The 14,245-nt window shown below is 38.8% G+C and overlaps 1 protein-coding gene across 20 annotated transcripts in view; it reads left to right on the top strand.

The window, feature by feature from the left end:
• PNPLA6 (patatin like phospholipase domain containing 6) overlaps nt 1-14,245 on the top strand; it is a 108,581-nt gene that overhangs the window by 10,018 nt on the left and 84,318 nt on the right. For 19 of the 20 annotated variants that reach the window (XR_005555906.1, XM_039336424.1, XM_039336414.1 and 16 more), the window contains one exon: nt 5,727-5,807. Coding sequence is in view for 19 of the 20 variants with exons in the window: in XM_039336424.1 (XP_039192358.1) it covers nt 5,769-5,807 (39 nt within the window). In the remaining variant the exon portion in view is untranslated. Of the gene's footprint in view, nt 1-3,425; nt 3,851-5,726; nt 5,808-14,245 lie in introns of those variants that run through there. The other variant, XM_039336415.1, reaches the window with a different exon arrangement.

Raw genomic sequence — 14,245 nt, 5'->3', positions numbered from 1 at the left:
TGCTGCCAAAAGAGGCACCAGGTCTTATTTCTTTTGGAGGGGGGATGTCTTTTCCATGGTCTCACCTTGTGGCAGCGGCACCAACAGCCCCTGATGCACGCCCCTCCCCCGCCCTGCATTTCGCCATCAGAGGCCTTTCCAAAAGGCCTCTGACAGCAAAATGCAGGCCAGGGGTGCCGCAGAAGAAGTGGGGTGGTAAGCCTGGCTGTAACAGTAATTGGGGTGTGGGGTGCATGGGGCAGCTCCACCTTACCCTAGCTTGATTTTTAGGTGTGTTCCTCACCCCAAAATGAGGGCTTATTTTGGGGGGAAGACTTATATTAGGCTCACCCCCAAATATCAAGCTAGGGCTTATTTTCGGGGTAGGTCTTACTTTTGGGCAAACACGGTAGCATCCTCAGCTTTACGAAGGCAAGATGTACTAGTGAGAGAACATAGAATAATTATGAACAACTCACTGCTATCAGTGCATGCTGACCTTCCTCATTTATCAGCAAGAAGACTCAAATCCAGGAAGCTCCCAATGGCACTTATACAATATCTGCCCAACAACTTTAACATCAATTCTCAGTGGAAAGACAAATGGGTTACTGAACAGCCAAACATAGGAAGCCATATAAATGATCCCACAAAAAGATGCCAGGTTTTGAACTACCATGTCAGCAATGGGCAATCCTGAATAGGATTTGCACCTTACACATCATCTTAAGGGACTCTCTGTATAAATGGGGCATTGTATCCTCTTCTCAGTGTTCCCAGGTCAAACTGTAGATTACATCACACAAATAGGAATCCTTACAAAGAAAAACTTGCTAGAAACCATACAAACCAAATTCCTCTGAGCCATCTTAGCTGTACCCAAAGGAACCCCAAATGCCCAATTAAGAATTGAGACAGGCATGCCCCAAATTCAGGTAAGAGCCTGGAAGATGATGATCATCACTGGCTTAAAGTGCATTTCTTTCCAGAGGGACTGTCCCCGTTAGTGCTGACTGACAACTTTCCCTCCCTCTAGAAGCAGGTGATAGATCATAAACTGGGCTCTTACAGGCTCTCATTGTTATTCTTAATGTCCCTAGGCTTTGACCAAGCAAAGCAAGTAGTATTCAATAGAATAAAGGACATGGAGTTCCAAGAAGAACTAAATAGGTTGCCTTGCCACAGTAGGGATAGAATAAAACAGGGTGTATGGGAATCGGCAAGATATCTGAATGATCTGACCTTCCCAAAACAAAGAATAGCTTTCTTCAGAGCCAGATTTAACATTCTTCCCTCAGCACTGCTTCAGGGTCTGGAGACATTTTTAGGAGGAATGATTGAAATATTTGGTATATTTAGCAAGAGCTGTTCAACAAAGAATAAACCAACTCAGGAAGTGATGGACTCTGTCAGATTGCCATCTTCGCTATGCTTGCTGGCATCCTGCCATATATGGAAGGGGGGTCAAAGCATTTGGGGAAGTGGTGCAGGAGGGGAATGTAAGGGGGGGAGGGAATGGCACTGACAGGAACCAATGTGTTAAACCCAGTTGATCCAGTCGCCCCAAGGACAGCTGCCATGGGAAAGAATGCAAAACCATTTCAAGATTCCTCTGACGTCAAAGCAGTTCCCAAAATAGCGCACTGGCATGCTCTTAGACACTGACAATCTGGTCAAGGGAGAGGGCCACAGAAGGGGAAAACCTTGTAATCTTTGTGTGGGAATCTTCAGTTCTAGCCTTGCTTTGTTTGCAACCACTAAGCCTTAGTAAAAAAAACAACCCTATCACTTCAATAAAATGGAGTCAAAGGTCTTTCTTTCCTTGGGTCCTAGCTGGGGCAAGCCTAACAGTCTCCTTCACTAAAATAGTTTAAATAGATGCTCTAGCAATGGATTCTTGTAGTGGCCAAAAGAAAGGCTTGGAAGACTTGTAACATCCCTTCCAATCCCCACCTTCTACCCCTACATTCTATAAAGCCAATGAAAGTTGAAATCCCAGCCATTCCAATATTAGCTTGTTATGATTTTCAAAAGACTAAAGAGCTCAGTCTTTGCATTCTACCAATTATACATCCATAGGAGAGGGCTCTCTGCAGAATAATGTTCAGTTGTGCAAGGCTTAAAGTTTTTTGCACTCTAAAACATTATAGAAAGCATTTATTTAAAATATTTGTATAGCCACCAATCTTAAAAGTAACTCAGTCTCTTTCAACCAACAGAACAATGCAGTAAATACAATCAAAAAACAAAAATCAATAAAACTAAAATACAGAATAACTGTATTAGTGCCATGACTGCTCTTCTCAGATGTAACCCACATTCTCCTCTCACCCGACTCCAGCATTTGGGGAAAGAGCCAGGTCTGAGTGCTCTCCTAGGACTATGTTGTATCTCAGGGAAGTGGAGGTTCCTTGGATTTTGGGCTGCAACCGAAAAGCATGATGCACTCTGCTATATTTAAAAAATGCAGTGCATTGTTAAGGGTTTCTGGAAGGCAGACTCAGACTTTACAACGTATGAATAAGAATTTGGGAAAAATACTAGTGATAAAAAATAGAAATCTTTATGAAATCTTTATAAGAATTAGAGAAAGTTCAGTGAAACTTATTATTCTACTATTCTACTCCACTTTTTTATCCAACATGTTAAGTTATATATCTGAAAGATTGTGAAAAGGGATGTGATAAAATTAAATCATATTGGTATGCTTAATAGAATTGTTTAATGATCTAGCAGTTTTGAAAATAAATCTCTAGGCTAGGGAGATAAGATCTATTTATTCTCTTTCCCAATAGCATTATAATTGGATATTTTATCACTGTTTGAAAGAGGAAACAGAAATGTTAAAATTACAGACATAAGAATTGTGCTGCTGACTGAAAGAATACCTGCAGCCCAGAAAGTGAAAGAGACTAGTATCCAACTTTAGTACTCCAAATTACCAGAAGAATATTTAATGGAAAGAAAATTTCTCAGGTGCATTACATAAGATGCAGGGTATTACATGTAACATCCCCTTTAATCTAATTTAATTGAAAGATGTATGGTGTATAAATTTAATAAATAATAATCACTTGCAAACTTTTTATTTGCTTGCTAAAAATTTAGAAACAAGAGACATCTATTATCGAAGTTGTGGATTCTGTGAAGGAACAATGAGAGGATTTAAAGAGTTTACAAATCAGCTATTGATTTGGTTATAGGATACTTTTTTATATTTTGGGGGGGTTAACATTGAAGTCTAAGAGTTTTTTAATCTGTTAATTTTAATGATGCTGGATTTGCATAGCTACACTCTTTTCTGTCTTCCCCTTTTTGACCCCTCTTCACAACCTAATTACTCTGCTGTACTTCATCTGATGAAGTGAGCGATAGCTCACAAAAGCTGTTATGCCTTTTAATAAAAAATATTAGTCTGAAAAGATGCTATCAGACTGCTTCAGAAATTCCTGTTTGTTTTTTCCTTCTTGAGGCCAGGGCAGCTACTCTCTGGGATAATAAACAGCTTCTGTTTATCTTTTCTGTGCCTTATAGCCTAAGGAGGAGGTTTCGTAAGAATAGGAGAGATGTACAAACCAAGAGAGTAAAGCAATTGTTTCAGCTTTGGGCAACAGTAGCTCAAGTTCCTGATATTGTGCAACTTGCAGGAAGGATGGTTTAATTTTTGCAGTTAGGCACTCTGTTGAAGCCACAGTAGTTCAGGAAAAAAACAAAAACAAATGTGGGCCATAAATGTTCATCTCTTGAACAAAACCACTCATGGAGCATATTCTTTGAAGGTTGTTTTCAAGGGAGCTGCCTGAGCAATTTTATTTGTTGGCTGACAGCTTTGTGCAGCACTAAAATTTATCCAATGTTTACCTACCTTTAGGTAAGTACTTTTTTTTGCAAGACAATGTGTCTTCCTACATGTGTGCTGTATTTCCAGATTGGAGACCCAATAATAGAACAGGAGCCCATGTCTGGGCTAGATCTCCATCTGGGATCAGATATTTCTCCTGATTGTGCAGGTGTGGCTGTCTAAGCTTATCTTTTTACATTACTGTCCCTAACTATCACAGTCTATCATTCCCACTAATGTATAGATTGAGTTTGTCTATAATTTTCATTGAATATGAATTATATAGTTTGCTATATTCTATACCAATTTATTAATAATGTGAGAAAATGCTTGCGTGTGTAGTTTAAAAAAATGTTGAAAGTCCTTATCACGAAGGCTAAATTTACTCAAATCTAGTTTCTATTTCTTATTTTTTTTCCCCTAATAATGTACTTTTTTTGTAGAAATGCCACTCTGGATAAAAGTTTAATACAGATGTTTAAGATATTGCCATTATTTATGTCAATCATTGTATTGTATGCTTGTAAACTGGACATTGTAAGAAAGGGACAGAGCTTGCCTTTAGATTTCCAGAAATATAGGTAGTCCTCGACTTACAAAAGTTAGTTTAGTGACCACTCAAAATTACAATGGCACTGAAAAATGTGACTTATGACCATGTTTCAAAGTTACAACCTTTGCAACATCCCTATGGTCATGTGATCAAAATTCGGATGCTTGGCAATTGATTCATATTTATGACCATTGTGTCCCTACCTGTATTCAGGATAGATAAAAACTACTAATTTGGTTGATTATCCTAGTTTGCTTAAAAATTTGGCCATGAATAACAGACAGTTTTCTGCAATAGGAGCTTCATAAAGCAAAATGGTTTCACCCACCTTGCCTGTCATCTAAGCAGTCACTATTTACATGTCTAGTCTGTGCCGGTGACAGCAGTGTAGATTTGGTAAGAACAGCCTCAGGAGCAATGCCTCATTTCCAATAGTTCACTGAAAACTCCTTGTACTGATCAGAATGGATAGATCTTAAGAGAGCAACTAAGGTATTTACAAGTTCAAATCTTAACGTTACCACAACATGACATTATAGCTGCTGCCATTTGGTTTATTCCCATACAGCTATCCATAATTGGAAAAATCAAATGGATTGTGTAAATGTTGCATTTCCTTCCCTTCTTGTGTAGTCTTGTGGTATCCCCAAATTGCTGAAAGGTGCTTTGGTGAATCATTTTTGTGTGTGTGTGTGTATATTTGAAATAATCATGAAAATAAGAAGACTGATTTTGTGGAAGACAAATTACTATAGGTTACAATAACTTTGACCATTATGTTAGAGAAGAAAACTTTCACTGTTTATCATTTAGGTTAGAAATGCTTTCTCTGGACATTCAACACCAAGGACTAACCTTGAGTCCACCTGCAGTCTTCCATTGCTAGATCAAAAGGAAACGTTAGCTTACATAAAAGCAACACATGGTATTAAGTTAATTGTAAACTTGTTTTGAGCTTAGAATTTCCTTTTTAAAAAGAAGCATTATGGATAATAGAGTTGTGCAAAGAAGGAGTAGGGGTAACATGATAGCAGTGTTCTAATATCTAAGGGGCTGCCACAAAGAAGGCGGGGTCAATCTATTTTCTAAAGCACCTAAAGGCAAGATGAAGCAATAGATGGAAACTAATCAAGGAAAGAAGCTCTTTTTGTGCTATATTAAAGCATTAAAAATCCTTAGAGATAGTCTATATTTAACAACTGCAGCAAATTCAGAGCCTGTATTTTTATTGTGTAGATGAACTTTTTTTCCCTTTCATTCAATCTTGTCCAGTTCCCAGAGAGTGCCTGAATTTGATCACCAGAACATGTATATATAATCCAGGAGCTATATGCATTTTTCTCTTGCCTGCAGGGTCCTTCATGGACTAGGCTAGGAAGAAAAGTCGTAGCCATCATGGGGCAAAGTGAATCGGAGCCACAGAAGGAGGAAGAGGTATGGCCACTGTGTTTTTCACTAACGGATAGCTGCTCATCTACTTCCTCTGCTCTTCCTCTCTCTCTCTTCCTTTTGCTTAGTAGACTTTCTCAAGTGGAGAACCCAATAGTACTGCCTTTCACCATTCCCTGCTTAATAAAGAGTGCATGCTTAACTGTCCATCTTGCATCTTTTTTTGTGCCATGTAGAGATCACTTTGCTTTTAAACATGAGTTTGCATGTTTCCAAAATCAGCTTGTTGTCTTACCTCTTTATATTGCATTGATACTTATGCAATATGATTCTTGCCAATGAAATGTTTAGTGCATTGCCATAGGGCCACCCAACCAATCAGAACAAATAGATGGACTCTTTGCCAACCAGTTAACAAATGTATATAGGAAGCATACCACAGTAGTAATGGGAGACTTCAGCTACCCAGATATTAGCTTGGAGACAAAATCTGCAGTGAGCGGGAGATCAAACAAATTCTTAACCAACCTAGCTGACAACTTTGTCATCCAAAAGGTAGAGGAGGGAACTAGAAGTAAAGCTATACTGGACCTAATTCTTACTAATAGAGAAGAAGTGATAGAGGGAATTGAAGTTGCCAGAACCTTGGGGGGAAAGTGACCACCTCATACTGGGATTCAAAATAATGCAAACACAAGCAATAGAAAATAACTCAACCAATGTCTTAAACATCAAAAGAGCTGATTTTAACAAACTCGTTGAGAACCTAGGAAAGATTCCATGGATGAAAATCCTAAAGGGGAAAACAACTCAAGAAGCAAGGGAAACTCTGAAAATGCTATCATAAAAGCCCGGACCAGCACAATACCACTGAAAAAAAACCCAAAGTCAAGAAGAAACCAGCATGGTTGCACAAATATATCTTAGACAACTGAAAGACAAAAAGGACAAGTACAAAAAATGGAAAGAAGGACACATAACTAAGACTGATTATCAGCACACAGATAGAACATACAAAGACGAAATCAGGAAAGCAAAGACTCAAAATAAAGACTTGCAACAGAAATCAAGGATAATAAAAAAAAAGTTTCCTCCAACATATTAATAACAAGAAAAAAGGCAAGGAAACTGTAGGTCCACTAAAGAGAGAAGATGGCAAGGAAGTAACAAGCAATAGGGAGAAAGCAGAACTGCTTAACTCGTGCTTTGCATCAGTCTTCACACAAAAAGAAACTATAGCACAACATACCCCAAAAAAACACTGTAAAAGACAAACTAGAAACAAAAATTAAAATAAGCAAGAAAATGATAAGAGAACACCTATCCAACTTTGACAAATATAAGTCACCAGGACCGGACAGATTATATCCCAGAGTTCTGAAGAAGCTGGCAGATGTCATTTCAGAACCATTGCACCATATCTTTCAAAAATCCTGTAGCACCGGGAAAGTACTTGACAATTGGAAAAGGGTTGATATGGTTCCCATCTTCAGTAAAGGAAAAAAAACAGACCCAGGAAACTACAGACCAATCAGTCTAACATCAATACCTGGGAAGATCCTGGAAAAGATAATCAAAAAACAGATCTGCAAACAACTAGAAGCAAACAAAGTTATAACTAGTAGCCAGCACAGGTTTGTTAAAAACAGATCATGCCAAACCAATCTTATTTCATTCTTTGATAAAGTGTCCAAATTAATAGACCAGCGAAATGCTATGACCATAGTATATTTAGATTTCAGTAAGGTATTTGACAAAGTAGACTACAATTTACTGCTTGGTAAGCTAGGAAAAGGTGGAATAGACAACATCACCACCGATGGATTTGCAGCTGGCTGGCAAACCGTACTCAATGATTAGTCCTCAATGGTACTACATCCACATGGAGAGAAGTAAGCAGTGGGGTACCACAAGTCTCTGTCTTAGGTCCAGTACTCTTCAGTATCTTCATCAATGACTTAGATGAGGGAATAAACATTAAACTGGCAGGAATAGCCAATACCCCAGAAGACAAGCTCAGGATTCAAAAAGATCTTGACAAACAGGAACAATGGGCCCTATCCAACAAAATGAGTTTTAATGTGGAGAAAAGCAATGTTTTACATTTAGGCAGGAAAAATCAAAGATATAAGTACAGATTAGATGAGACCTGGCTCAAAAACAGTAACTCTGAGAGGAACCTTGGAGTCTCAGTCGACGATCACTTGACTATGAGCCAGCAATGTGCTGCAGCAGCCAAAAAAGCTAATACAATCCTGGGTTGTATAAACAGGCATAGAATCAAGATCACACAAAGTATTAGTACTGCTTTATAAAACCCTAGTGCACGCATGTGAAACTCGCGACGTCACATGGTGTGGCATGATATATCGCGACTTTTTCCCCATTACCGGCAATGGGGTGGGTGCTGTTTTGGTGTGACGCATCCAGCCCATGAGTTGGCAGTTTGACGTAATAAACATTGTAATGAGGTAACATAGAAGCCGGAAACCAATGCGTGACTGTGGCCAAACCTGATTCATCTGGAGAAGAGCAAAATTATCATTTCTCATGATAAAAATTCCTAGATATGAAAGTCTTCCAGATATCAAATATCAGACATCTGATACTTGATGGAAATGCTACTCCATCATAAATAGGATGCATACCTCTCTTTTAAAAATACTAAACATTTGGTTACTCAGACAGGTACCAGATATCAATTTCAGATATCAAAATAAAAAGCCCACTTCTCAGTTAAATTTCTCTTTGAAACTGTAGCTGTTCCATAGCACTTACAGTATCTACTGGGTGCATTGTTGCACAAATCCAATATTCAAACAATGCCAAAAAAATCTTTGATTCCACCTTGTGGTAATTAGATCAAAGAATCAATTGATCAACCCTTAGATTTTTTAAAAAAATTATCATTTGAGGGTACTGTGGGAAGAAATATATTTTAAAAATGCAATGCATGGAGTTACCAAAGCATTATGCATGTCATTTGGAGAAAGTTTTTCATACACAGCTCAAGGAGCCACGAATCACAGCCCTTAGAATGCCTGGCTATGAAGTATGGATGGAAGGAAGCAGGATTGAGGGTGGCATGATTTTCTGCCAAAGCTAAGACTGAGGGAAGCAAACATAGCAAAGCAGCTGAGTGGACATGGCCTGTACAATAAAATCATTTCCCGGTGTTGGGCTTTAAAACCAACACAGTGGGATGATGAGGATGAGCTTCCACTTGATGTGGATTACTCTTTTGTTTCTCAAGCAATGTTCTCAAAGGCAAGACATTGTGATCTACAGAAAAAGTGGTGGGAGTGGCTGTGGGAAATTACAGATACATCAATGTGACATCAATGCCTGGGAAGATCCTAGAAAAATAGTCAAGCAGCACATTTGTGAGCACTTACAAACAAGAGAATTAATAGAAGCTGGCATGGAATTGTCGAAAACAGATTATGCCAAACAGACCTTATTGCCTTCTTTGACAAAAAGACTAAATTAGTGTTTAAGGGAAATGTTGTGGATATTTTAGTTAGACTTCAGTAAGGCATTTGACAAAATTGACCTCAGCCTATTCCTTCGTAAAATAGAACAATGTGGGATAGACAATACCACCACCAGATGGATTTGCTACTGGCTGACCAACCGCAATGGAACTACATCTACATGGAGGGAAGCATGCAGTGCAGTACCTCAAAATTCTGTCTTAGATCATCTTCATAAATAATCTATATGAGGGGATAGAAGGGAAACTCATCAAATTTGTAGATGATACGAAGCTTGGGGGAATAGCTAACACTTTAGATGAGAAACTCAAAATTCAAAAGTACCTTGACAGACTTGAACACTGGGACCTATCCAGAAAAATGAAATTCTGTGATGAGAAAAGTAAGATCCTACAGATAGGCTACAAAAACCAAATGCAGAGATATACAGTAGAATAAATATTCGTCTAAGGACCTGCCTCAACTAGGTCTCCAAAGAAAGCAGAACTCTTTAAAAAGGCATTATCTCAAAAGGAACTTTTTTATATAATATTTTATTGATTTTCTCATTTTACAATTGGATATTTAAAAAGCAACATGATGACTGGGTTAATCAATAGTTCGATAGTGTACATAAATCTTTAGTATAAATCTCATGTTACAACATCAAATATTTCCTCTCTTTTTCCATTAATATCTGTTATCTCACATTGGGCTAGTACAATTCTTATTGTTATCAGCTAAATAAAAACATCTTTGTTACACTTATCAATAATTTTTAGCTTATACATATCTTAATTGCGTTTGCACTTAATCCTTGAATACAATCAATGTCCTGTTGCTTTTTTTTCAGGCTTTACTTTCCCATCAATATTCAAAGTAACACTATTATTTATGATTTCCAAGTATTTTATGTTTAGGTGACCAAAAGTTTCCCTTATCTCAACTTCTCCCTTTTTTCCTTTTCTAATATTCTGGTTACATATCTTATCTATTTGATTATAATATTGCTCTGTTTTCTAAAAGTTATCTATTTTCCACCATGTTCAGTCATCTAATTGATAATACAGTATCTTCTAATAAATCAAAACTATTATATTGTCTGGGTTAACCAATAATTCAGTAATATACATAAATTTTTAGTTTAAGTCTAATTAGAACCTCAAATACTTCTGTCTTTCCAATAATATCTGTTATCTCATTTTCGGGAAATACAATTCTTATTTTCCACTAAGTAGAAACATCTTTGTTACATTTATCGATAATTTTTAGCCTATACATATCTGGATTGCGTTTGCACTTAATATCCTTGTATGAACGATGTCCTGTTATTGCTTCCCCCCAAAACTTTAATTTCCCATCAATATTCAAGAAAACACTATTATCTATGATTTCCAAGTACTTTAGGTGACCAAAGTCTTCCCTCAAAAGGAACTTTTATTAGGGACTAGTGATAGCAGGGAAACAAAGCAAGGTCTGAGGGAAAAACCTGCACAAGCAGTATATCAAAAACAATATTCATTACTCCTCCACCCTGGGTCTCAGGATCCATTTGAATTACAGCCAATCCACAGGTGGTATATTGTTTTGGAAACTGGCTCCTTTGGTGCGCTCTTTAAGGTCTCTCTCACTTTTGTTTCCCTCTGACTCCAAGCACAAATCGTCTCCTAGATAAGGAGGATGTTATTAGGCTGCATTCCTTCCCCTGGGGGAAGGGCAAAGTGGCAAGACAGTGCAAAGCATCCCCCAAAGCATTCCCTCTCCCAACATAATGGCATGCCCCCAAAAATGGTTACAAAAGTATGAGTACGATAGAAAGAAAAGTAATACAGAATCTGACATACAGTTTCCCTAGAAAAATGACAGATCCACCTTCAAAACACAAAGAGAGGGAGAAAGAACAAACAAAAACAATCACATTAATCAGGCTTATTAGGATACTTAGAGTGAAATCATTTGAGTAACCTAGGAGCTCTGATTTATTTTTTATATACCCATTCATTTTGGGAGGATGGAAGGTTTTTCCAGGCTACTACATTCTGTGTGGAACCATGACGTCTACAGGAGTCCAAAATATCCGACACTTTAAAATGTTGTTCACCCTCAACTAATATAGGTGTAGGCACCGCAGGTGCAGGTGGTCTAAGGTTAGACATAATCTTTGGTTTGAGTAAGCTACAATGGAAAACAGGGTAGATTTGTTGTAGGCTCTTACTGACCTCTAATTTGACAGTCATTGGGTTGATGATACGTTTAACAGGAAAAAGTCCAACAAACTTAGGACCCAATTTTTGGGAAGGCTGTAGAGATTATAAGTATTTAGTAGAGAGGTAGACTTTGTCTCCAACCTTAAAAGGTTTTGGCTCCACCCTCGGCCTGAGCTATATAGGCTGCTCTGGTCTCATCCAGAGCTTTTTGTACCACCAGCCAAGTATTTTGCAACTGTTTAATCCATTCCTGCAAAGAAGGAATGTCAGGTTACTTAGTGAGTAATTCAGGCATAGGAATGAAAGTTTGACCATTTGCAACCTGGAAAGGGGTGAACCCCGTACTTGAATGCACAGCGTTGTTATAAGCAACCTCAGCAAAAGGCAACAAATTAGTCCAATTATCTTGTTGATAGTTGATAAAGCATCTAAGGTACTGTTCTAGAATAGAATTCAGTCTCTCTGTCCCACTGTTCGTTTGAGGATGTTGACTAGATGACAGCCCCTGACTAGAATCCAAAAGGTCCAGAAACACTCTCCAGAACTTGGAGATGAACTGCACCTGCCTATCTGAGATTATATGTTGTGGGGCCCCTAAAACCAATAGATGTGTTGCACAAAAAGTTTAGCCAGGGCTTTAGCAGTTGGGGTCTTTGGGATGAAATGGGCCTGCCTAGGGAACAGGTCTGTAACCACCCAGATAACTGTATTCCCTGCACTTTCAGGAAACTCCACAATAAAATCCATAGAGATCCGTCTCCAGGGTGCTGAAGGGCTTGTGACTTCCCCTTGTACAACCTAATCAAGAATTCATTTTATCTCATAATGAGGGGAGTGTTTCTTATCAGCCTACTCCTTGTAAACCTTAGCAGCTTGGGTTAAGGTTTTTTTGACATTTGCCCAAACGCTTTGGAAGGAGGTTGTCCACTGATCCAAAATTTGAGAGGCAGGTGGCTCCTGGGGGTACTCAGGCATAGGCATAAAATCCCTCTCAGTAGCTATCTTAAACGATGTAAGACCAGTGCTACTGTATTATTATAGGCTACGTCAGCAAAAGGCAGAAGATTGGCCCAATTAGTCTGCTGATAATTAATATAGCATCTGAGATACTGCTTCACCATTGAGTTAACACGTTCAGCCGTGTCATTAGTATTTGTATGAAAAGCTGATGAAAGCCCCTGAGTAGACCCAATAAGCTTAACGAACTCCCTCCAGAACTTCGCGCTAAATTGAATACCCCCTGTCTGAAATAATCCACTTAGGAGCTCCATGGAGCCAATATATGTGCTTCAAAAACATCCTGGTCAGTTGCTGAGCAGAGGGGAGACCTGAACAAGCAATGAAATGAGCTTGTTTGGAAAATAGATCAATCACAGTCCATATTACAGTGTTTCTCTTGCTCTTGGGCAGGTCCATTATAAATGCCTGGCCACCAAAACTGCCTTCATACCAATGTAACGTTTTCAGGAACCCAAAGTGACTGGCTTGCTTTGCATCATGACTGTGCTGAAGGGCTTCGATCCTGAGGGTACTCGGGAGGTACAGCTTAGAACCCTTCCAGGCTAGCCCTCCCCGAAGTGTTAACAGAGATTTATTGTCCTTGAACCAGGTGTCCATCTTTAATTGCTCTTTGAGTCTTTTCAGTAAGCAGTCATCAGGACCAGTGGATAGCTTTTGCAATTGAGTCTAGTGGTTATTTGAGAAGCAGATTGCGGTAGAGGAATGATAGAATTAATGATTTCCTCTCAGTGGCATTTGAACTGAGGCATCCTAGACAAAATGTCAGCTAAACAATTCTTACCCCCTGGAAGATACTTCAAAGTGAAATTGAAACAGTTGAAGTATTGAGTCCACCGGACTTGTTTTGGAGATAATTTATGTGGGGGGGGGGTTCCAGAGCTTCCAAATTTTTGTGATCAGTCCACACTTCAAAAGATATTTCCCCCCCTTCCAAAAAATTAATGCCACATTAGTAATACCCATCATACCACAAAAGCCTCCTTCTCCCAAATGGCCCACCTCTCTATGTTAGGAAGTGTAAGCACAGGGTTGTGATTCCCCCCAGTGATTTTTTTATAAAAGGACAGCACCCACAGCTACGTCACTTGCATCGGTTGAGTGATGAATTGCTGTTCAGGGTCAGGATGCTTGAGAATAGGTTTGGCTGCAAAGAGTCTTTTTAGTTTCTCGAATGCAGCTTGACACTCTAGGGACCATGGCAATGGCTGACAAGGTTGGGGTTTTCCCCCTCCTTTCCCCGTTTTCAGTGTTGGTTATAGGTATGGCTATCTTTGTGAAAGGGGATAAATTGACGGTAAAAGTTAGCAAAACCCAAAAAGCTTTGAAGTTGTCTATGGGTGTGAGAGGGTTGCCATTCCAATACAGTTTTCACTTTTGCAGGATCCATTTCTATCACCTCATTTGAAATTCGGTACCCTAGATAGTCAAGTCATGTCTGGTGAAACTCACATTTAGATAGCTTTGCATACAGTTTAGCCTTCAGTAGTTTCCTCAATACTTTGCGGACCAATTTAATGTGCTCTTCCATAGTCTCAAGTGTAAATGAGAATGTCATTGAAATAAACTAAAAACCCCTTATACAGATGATCATGGAGCCCCTGGTTGATTAGCTGCATAAATACAGCAGAAACGCCTTGTAGTCCAAAAGGCATCACTTTAAGTTGGAAGCTTCCTGGGGGGCAATTGAAGGCAGATTTCCATTTGTTCCCCCTCCTTAATCTGGACTCGGTAATAAGCCTCTCTTAAATCCAATTTTGTAAAAACTTTCCCCTTTCCCAGATAG

Source organism: Crotalus tigris, unplaced genomic scaffold, assembly GCF_016545835.1.
Source record: "Crotalus tigris isolate CLP2741 ecotype Arizona unplaced genomic scaffold, ASM1654583v1 scf7180000017666.379230911805:20528666, whole genome shotgun sequence".
NCBI lineage: Eukaryota > Metazoa > Chordata > Lepidosauria > Squamata > Viperidae > Crotalus > Crotalus tigris.
The sequence above is the reverse complement of the archived record's forward strand: the minus strand, read 5'-3'. Positions and strand labels throughout refer to the sequence as shown.